At 61.1% G+C, this 8,721-nt stretch overlaps 1 protein-coding gene across 1 annotated transcript; it reads left to right on the top strand.

Annotated features, from left to right (window-relative positions):
- Positions 1–9: 9 nt before the first annotated feature.
- On the top strand, positions 10–8,514 carry LOC113408486 (C-type mannose receptor 2-like; the record flags this gene model as incomplete). The annotated part of the gene is made up of 9 exons (XM_026661742.1): positions 10–21; positions 1,696–1,810; positions 2,038–2,201; positions 3,459–3,567; positions 5,228–5,466; positions 5,559–5,727; positions 6,392–6,541; positions 7,199–7,318; positions 8,335–8,514. Coding segments are annotated over exons 4-9 (955 nt in total), but the record flags the coding sequence as incomplete, so codon positions are not given.
- Between the last annotated feature and the right edge of the window lie 207 nt (positions 8,515–8,721).

Genomic DNA, 8,721 nt, shown 5'->3' on the forward strand with positions numbered 1-8,721 from the left:
TGGATCCCGTTCATCAACAAGGTATTCCAGGAGGCCTGCAGACGCAATGGCCGTCTGTCTTGTCTGTCCCACGCCCCCCCCATGTGCGTCTGCTTACATTTCTGCTTATTCTTGTGCAAAGTGCCGCCTGTGGTTCTGATCTCCCTGGCCTGGTTTAGGACCCTCTAGGGCAGTGGTGGGCAAACTGCGGCCCGCGGGCCGAATCCGGCCTGTGGGCTTGCCCCCCCCGTGGCGCCGCGAGCCCCATGCTGCTCCGGGAAGCGGCCAGCACCACATCCCTGCAGCCCCTGGGGGAGAGGGGGCAGAGAGCTCCGTGCGCTGCTCTTGCACGTTCCCGACAAATGGGAGCTTCGGGGGAGGTACCCATGGGCAAGTGCAGCGCGCGGAGCCCTCTGTCCCCCCTCCCCCCCCGGGGCTGCAGGGATGTGGTGCCGGCCACTTCCCGGAGTGACGCAGGGCCGGGGCCAGGGCCAGGGCCAGGGCAGGCAGGGAGGCTGCCCTGGCCCCGGTGCGTGCCACTGCAACCCCAGAGCTGCTCAAGGTAAATGGTGCCAGGCCGGAGCCCGAACTCCAACCCCCTGCCACACCCCTCCTGCACCCCAACCCCCTGCCCACGCCCCAACCCCCTGCCGTACCCTGCACCCCTCCTGCACCCCAACCCCTGCCCCCACCCCAACCCCCTGCCATACCCCGCACCCCTCCTGCACCCCAACCCCCTGCCATACCCTGCACCCCTCCTGCACCCCAACCCCCTGCCTGCACCCCAACCTCCTGCCCTGAGCCCCCTGCACCCCTCCTGCACCCCAACCCCCTACCCTAAGCCTCCTGCACCCTTCCTCTGCCCCAACTCCTTGCCCTGAGCCTGCACATGCACCCCCTCCCACACCCCGCAGCCTTGGCCCGCACCCCAAGCCCCTGCCGCACCCTGCACTCCTGCTGCACCCCAACTCCCTGCCCTGAGCCCCCTGCCTGCACCCCAACCCTCTGCCCCGAACCCCCTCTTTCACTCCACAACCCTCCCTGCACCACTGCCCTGCACCCCCTCCTGCACCCCAACCCCCTTCCCTGAGCCCCCTGCATCCCTCCTCCACCCCAACTCCTTGCCCTGATCCCCTTCCTGCACACAGCACCCCCCCGCTTCCCCTCCCGCACCCCAACCCCCTGCCCCAGCCGCAGCCCTACATTCATGGCCCTACATGCAATTTCCACACCCAGATGTGGCCCTCGGGGCAAAAAGTTTGCCCACCCCGGTCTAGGGGCAGCATTGCTGGGGCTTTCCACGACCTGGCTGTGGGGCTGAGGAAAGTGAAATGCTACATTGGGACAGGAGAGGGAGTTCTGTGTGCGCGTGTGTAGGAGAGAGGATTGTGCATGTGTGTAGGGAAGTCGGGAGGATACAAGGTGTGTTTGTGGCAGAGGGGGTCTGTGGTCAGTCGGGGAAGGGCAGTATGTGGGTGGGGAATAGGTGCATTTGGGTATACTAGCGGCGGTCATTCTCGTTCTGTTTGTACAGCACCTAGCACACTGGGGCTCTGGTCTGTAACTGGGTGCTGCAGTAATACAGCTAGTGATCCAGACAAGTTCCCAGGAGCACAAGGAAGGGGAGTAGGCAGGGAGGCGGGTGGGTGCGTTGCTCACTGGGTTGGGGAAACGCCCCCTGAACGTCTCTCTCATCTGCCCTCGGGCCTTGCCCAGTGTTTCAGCATCAAGGGCCACGACAAGGCCGAGCAGGTGAAGTGGCAGGAAGCGAAGCAAGCGTGTGAGAGCCAGGGCGCCGTGCTGGCCACCATCTCCAACCACCTAGAGCAAGGTAGGGCGTCCCCCTGGGGCCTCTTCTTCGGCCAGGGCTGGGCAGTTTCAGGGCAGGACCCCAAGGGCTGCCTGTGGGGAGCTTGGTCTAACAGCTGGGCTGTGGCCCCGAGACCGGCCAGGTGCAGAACCTGCAGACGGGGTCAGGAGCATGTGCTTTCGGCAGTGCCCTGTGACTCCGCCATTGATCAGCTGGTTCCCTGCTTCCCTTGTGTTTTCATCTTTCAGCTTTTATAACCTCCATCCTTCCCAATGTGACCTTTGACCTTTGGCTCGGCCTCCACGACGCCAAGCAGGAGTTCCAGTGGGTGGAATCGGAACCTCTCCGATACGTCAACTGGGCCCCAGGGGAGCCCTCCGGGTACGGCACCTCCGCAGCGAACGACAAACCGGTGAGCGACTCCCTGGGCCCCTTCCTCTCCGCACTAGCCCAGCCCGGCTGCCTGGGCGTGGGTGGAACGTAGGAATTCCCAGAGCTGGGCCAGCTAGCCCAGTATCCCATCCCCAACACCGGCTTCAGAGGGAGGAGCAGGAACCCTGCAGATAATCTACCCCCAGGCAGGTCTCCTCCTGATTCCTAATACTTAGAGGTTTGTTGAAGCCCTGAGGTTTATCTTCCGGGCACTGGCCAATAGGAGGACTCAGTCCTGGCAGCTCTGCTTGGCTAAACAATGGCGAGGAGAGGAGAGGTGACCGTCGGGCACGTCTCTGAAGGATGCGAATCCCCAGGCCGGGAGAGGAGCCATAGACAGCAGCCGGGCGCGGGTGGGTACCTAGGAGTCTGGGATGAACAATGAGCAAAGGGGGAAATGGGTCCTGATGGCGGAAGCTGTCGGGCTGTGGAACCGTCTCCCAAGGAGCTGGGGAGGGAGCCCTGCCTCATGGGAGGTTTAAAAGGGGACTGGACAGAGCGGGGGAGAATACGCCAGGGGGATCAGCCTGCATTGGCGGTGGGGTTGGGGCAGTGTCCTTCTCTAGCTCCCCTGTCTCTCCCCGTGCTGCCGCCAGGGCAGTTATCGGGGTCTGAAGGTCCGGGAGATAGGTAGGAGCAGTGTGCCCGGTAGCACTCTACGGGCTGGAGCCCTGGCTGCATTCGGCGCCCCACAGGAGGGGGTGGGGTTTATGGTGCCAGTTCGGAGGCTGGCAGCAGCCTGGTTTGGCTCTCGGCACCACCAGGAAGGGAGCAGAGACCTGGCCGTGCTCTGGCCACGCTGGGAGCGGGCGCCGGGGGGCTGGTCTCACTAGAGGAGTCTCTCCACCTGCTTTGGCTGCCATCACGGTGCCAGGCAGCCAGAATGTGGGGCCAGGATCCTTTCCGCTCCCAGGGACGGTTTCAGGGGATGGGCTCGGGATACCACAACTCGTACTGACACACACACACACACCCCCGACCTCCAGAGTACGGCTGGTCGTGCCCTCCCGCCAGCGGGAACGCAGGACCCGTGGGGGCTGCGGCCCAAGGGATGGCGTGCGCGCCTGGGAAGGATGCTCGCTGTGGCATGTCAAGCCAAGCAGGCTTTCGGCCGGTCTGCGTGTCAGCATGAGGGGCTGCCTTTGCCACTCAGCCCACGCGGCCAGTCGCCTCCGCTCCTCTGAGCGGAGCAGGGCTTGCAGAGGCAGCGCTGACCTCGCTGGCTTGTGTTTTGCAGACTAACTGCGTGATGGTTTGGCACGGCTCCCCTCCCCACTTCACTGGCCGCTGGGACGACAGGAACTGCCTGGAGGAGAAGCACGGCTACATCTGCCAGCGGAGCATAGGTAGGGGAGAGGGGCCAACAGCATTGGGCGTGTGCAGGTGCCTTGCCCGTGGCACCTACTGCAGAGAAGGCGGGGCAGGTGCAGGTCAGAAATGAGCTCTGTAACCGTAGCCCCTGGTGACCTGGCATCACGGCCCCCTACAAACTGTCTCTGTTGGGTCATTGGCTGCAGCTGGGCTTTGCTCCTGCCAGATCAGCTCTGCGCCCGCCTGTCAGCATCCAGCTTCTCTGGGCAGCATGCGCTGTGCCTGGGTTCTCTGGTACTAGCCACACTTGTGGGGCTGACGGTCCAAATTCTCTTGTAACGCGAGCTGGGGAACGGATCGGTGCGGGAAGCCTGTGTGCCACCCAGGCACTAGGTGTCTGTCCAGCTGAGAGTGTCCGACAACACGCTGCAAAGAAACGCAACCGCCGTTCCTCGAATGCCCCTCCCTGGAGTATCTCAGCAGCCACGCCAGAGCGCTGAGTCAGAGCCCAAATACAGGCTCCAAACATGTCCCCCCTGGTGCTTTCAGATCCTGAGCCAAGGCTGTGGGTTTGGGCCCAGCTCTAATACTGTGCCAGGCCCAGCTAAATCCATCTCTGCTACGGTGCTGCACCGCCCAGCATCAAAGCCCCCCACGTCCCTCCCGCCACGTCTCAGCAACCTGCGTCGCGCCTGCCCTTCTCCTTAACGGGATTCTGTCCCACGCGGGCTGCCTTTGCAGCTCACTCAGTTCCACCGGCCCACGTCTCGCTCTGCGTGTGGGCAGCACCCGGATCCTCACGTGCTAAACAGTCACAGCTGTGAGACTCTGAAGGCGCCGCGGTGCCCCCCGGCTGGGACTCCCCAGCCCACGCTCACACACACATTACTCAGCCTGTCTCCTGGTTGGAACAAAAACCTGCAGCTGATGGCTGTCTTCTCTCCCGGAGCTGGGTGCCGCCCACGGGGGGTGGGGCGTTCTGCTGTCCGTTCAGCGGCGTGTTTTGCCCAGCGAGATGCTTGCCCCGAGCTGGTGCGACAGTTACTCGTGGGGGCGTTTTCACATGGAAAGGAGGAGACTAAGGGGGGAATATGATAGAGGTCTATAAAATCATGAGTGATGTGGAGAAAGTAGATAAGGAAAAGTTATTTACTTGTTCCCATAATACAAGAACTAGGGGGTCACCAAATGGAATTAATAGGCAGCAGGTTTAAAAGAAATAAAAGGAAGTTCTTCTTCACACTGCGCACAGTCAACTTGGGGAACTCCTTGCCTGAGGAGGTTGTGAAGGCTAGGACTATAACAGCGTTTAAAAGAGAACTGGGTAAATTCATGGAGGTTAAGTCCGTTAATGGCTATTAGCCAGGATGGGTAAGGAAGGGTGTCCCTAGCCTCTGTTTGTCAGAGGGTGGAGATGGATGGCAGGAGAGAGATCACTTGATCGTTACCTGTTAGGTTCACTCCCTCTGGGGCACCTGGCACTGGCCACTGTCGGTAGACAGGATACTGGGCTGGATGGACCTTTGCTCTGACCCAGTACGGCTGTTCTTATGTTCTTATGTCCCGTTCCTGCCCGCTCCCCAGGGCCCACTCCCGTGCTGGGATGGGACGCCCTGTGGCAGTGCCGAGGGGCATCGCTCCAGTGCAAAGAGAGACTCTGGACGGAGATCTGACCGTCTCGCTTTCCTCCCCCAGACCCAGCTCTGAGCTCATCCCGGACCAGCTACCCCCCGTCCCCCAGCTCCCTGCTCTCCTACCTCAACAGCACCTACCGCATCCTGCAGAAACCCCTGAAGTGGCAGGAGGCCCTGCTGCTGTGTGAGACCCGCAACGCCACGCTGGCCAGCGTGCTGGATCCCTACACCCAGGCCTACCTCACCCAGGCCATCAGCAGCTTGCGGGCCCCGCTCTGGATCGGCCTGGCCAATGAGGAGGTAGGAGGGAGGGGCTTGTCCCCTCGGCAGTGGAGGGGAGAGGTGGTGGTCTGAGCTGCCCCTGAGCCTTCCCCTTTGTCGGTGGTTTCCAGGGAGGCCGGAGCTATTCCTGGCTCACAGAAGAGAGCCTCTCCTATGTCAACTGGCAGGACGGGGAGCCTCGGCAGGTCACGGGCTGCTCCTACGTGGACGTGGATGGGACGTGGCGGACGGCCGGTTGTGACACCAAACTGCAAGGGGCTATCTGCAAGGTCAACACAGGTTTGTGCGCCGGCCTCCCGGGAGCAGAGGAGACGCAGGAGGAGCGGGGGGAAGAAGCACATCGGGCCCCCCTGGTGCCACTCCGCTGGGCAGCTGCAGACCAGGGGAGTGCTGCTTGCACGCCGGGCTGTGGCTTCGGACCCCATGGCTGGGCGGGTTGCAGGCCGAGCAGCAAGAATCCATCCAAGGAGCGCACGCTGTGCTCTGCAGTGCTTCCTAGGGACCCAGCAGAGCTGGCTGGGCAGGAAGGTGTTCCAGACATGGCCTGAGCCTTCTCTTGCTCCTGCCCCCTGCCCCACCCCTTGCCTGTCCATGCAAGGCAGGGCACAGACAAGACCCAAACTCTAGTGTTGGTGGGTCATCAGCAATGCTCCGGCTTGCACCGTTTCCCTGGAAAGAGCTGTTTGGTCTCCCCCTCACTCCTCCTTGGGGTCCTGATCCAGCCACAGCTGTTTGACGGCACCCCAGATTAGCTGATTGGGGGGAGGGCAGAGAGCACCGAGCAGGCGAGGGCCTCAGGGAGGGGGCAGAGCGGAGGCGGGAAGAGACGGAGCGAGGGTGGGGCCTTGGTGGCGGGAAGAGGCAGCGTGTTGGCGGGGCCGAGGGGGTGGAGAACCACTGGGGACAAGAAAAGCTCCTTACCCATTCTTCGGCTCCTCTGCAGGGTCCCCCCGGTCACACAAGTGGAGTTACAGTGGGAGCTGCCCCAAGTCGGTGGAGGATTCCTCCTGGATCCCCTTCAGGAATCACTGCTACACTTTCCACATGGAGGTCACTCTGGGGCAGAAGGAGGCCATGAAGAGATGCCAGAAAGGTACGAACGAGGTTCGAGTGCCGCGAGCCCGAGCATGCGAGCCTAGGAATTGCAAGATGGTTATGACCCGTTAGATCATGGGCTTCCCCCACTGCCCGGGCAGGATTGTTCCCTGGAACGTGCCTGCCGGTGAATTGTCCAGTTAGTTTCAAATACCCCAAGCAGTGCAGCTTCCACCCCTTCCCATGCAGACCCAGTTCCATGGACTCCAGCACTTGCCATCCCTCACGGCCAGTATAAATTAACCTTCATCCCTCTTTCTCCTGGCCCGCTGCCCTTGTGTATCTCTGTCCTGGTGCTTCCCCACTTCAGTCACTCTCAGGCCGAATCTCCCTGTGTGTTCGGCATGTGATCAGCTGAGCCTGTCAATAGTCACTTCTTCTCGCAGGGCTGTGGGGCAGATCCTCAGGAGGTGTAAATTGTCAGAGCTCTGATGACCTCGGGCATTTTGCACCCGCTGAGGCTCTGCACGCGCGCGCTGATTGTCTGTGGAACCATTGCTGGGCGTCGGATCTACTTAAACAAAGGCCCCTTCCTGTTAGGTCTCAGCAAAGCGCGCAGGTGCACCACTGGGAGCAAGATCCAGCACCCGCAGGCTTCGCCTCCCTTCCTCTGAGCGGCCGGTAACGTTCCTGGCTTGTGCCTTTTCCTCCACAGCTGGCGGCACGGTGTTGTCCATCCAGGATGAGATGGAGAATGTGTTCGTTTGGGAGCATCTCCAAGCCTACGAGAGCCAGTCCAAGGGTGCCTGGTTGGGGATGACGTTTAATCCCAAAGGTAAAAGAAACACGTTGCAAGGGGGGTGATTTGTCTGGCTCCAGCGTTTTTAGAAACCGGAGAGGTTGGAGCCGCGCTTCTGACTTCACTGCCGATCGCTGGTGTCAGGAGGCGGCGTGGCCCCATGGGTGGAGCACTGGACTGGGAGTCAGGAGAGCTCGGGGCTGTTCCCAGCTCTTCCATTATTTGCCTCAGTTTTCCTGTCTGCACAAATGGGGATAATGGCACTGTCCCTCCTGTGCTGAGGTGCTTGGAGATCTACAGAGGGGAATTGCTAGATCTGGGCTCAGTGTTATTGTCCTCAGCGATGCACTGCGGCCAATGAGCGCTCAGGGATTGCATGTATCAAAGAGCCCAGGCATGTGGAAGCCAGGCACTCTCTTGTAGGCGCTGTTACCCGTTTCTCTGGGGGAAGAGGTGTCTTCTGCATGCAATGGCCTGCGTAGCTCTAGGCGCTTTGGGGTAGAAGGGTTTGCTGCGTCAGTCCCAGGGGAAGCGAGACGAAGGAGTGGCTGGACGTTTGCAGCCCCAGTCCGGTCTCCCGAGGGAGAGCTTGGCCTGAGACAGTGTCTTCGACCTGCCTGGATCACCTGCAGGGCTGATCTAAGGGGACCTGCAGGCCACGCTGGACATGGTGCTGGGATTCAGCACAGTCCTCCAGGACTGGTCAAAGGGCAGCCCATGGGCCAAGTGCAGCCCATGTTGCTCTGCAACGCAGCTTATAGCCACCCACGTCTTGGGAGACGACCAGTCCCCGCGTTCAACATGGCCAGGCCACTCCGCTCATCCTGCTGGAACCTCTAGACTCTGCCGGCTGCTGCTCAGATCAGAATAGAGCATCGGATGCTGGGAACTGTAGCATCAACAGTCTGCTCCGTCAAACGAGGGCAGCAGCTGCGTGCTCCCGTGTGACACTAGATAGGTATCCTGCCAAGGCACTAGCCCTGCTGCTCTCGGCTGGGCAAGGCCCCGGCTCCCCTTGCAGCCCTGTGTAATGGTCTCTTCCCTTCTCCTAGGAGGCACCTTGGTTTGGCATGACAACTCAGCCATGAACTACTCCAACTGGGGCCAGCACGACACCGGCCCCAGCATGCTGAGCCAGAACAGCTGCTACTGGATCCAGAGCAGTAACGGGGTCTGGCACCTGGGCTCCTGCTCTAATGTCACCATGGGGGTCATTTGTAAGATCCCCCGAGGTAAGAGGCCCCAGGGAGCCGGTTGACTTGGCTTGGTGGCTTTCACTGCAAACCAAGAAAGAGTTTGAGAACAAATGAACCTCCCGACGGTGCAGAGTATCATAGAAGATCAGGGTTGGAAGGGACCTCAGGAGGTCACCTAGTCCAACCCCCTGCTCAAAGCAGGACCAATCCCCAGACAGATTTTTTTCCCCAGATCCCTAAATG

This window comes from Terrapene carolina, unplaced genomic scaffold (genome assembly GCF_002925995.2).
Source record: "Terrapene carolina triunguis isolate 2854851 unplaced genomic scaffold, T_m_triunguis-2.0 Scaffold16503, whole genome shotgun sequence".
Lineage (NCBI taxonomy): Eukaryota > Metazoa > Chordata > Testudines > Emydidae > Terrapene > Terrapene triunguis.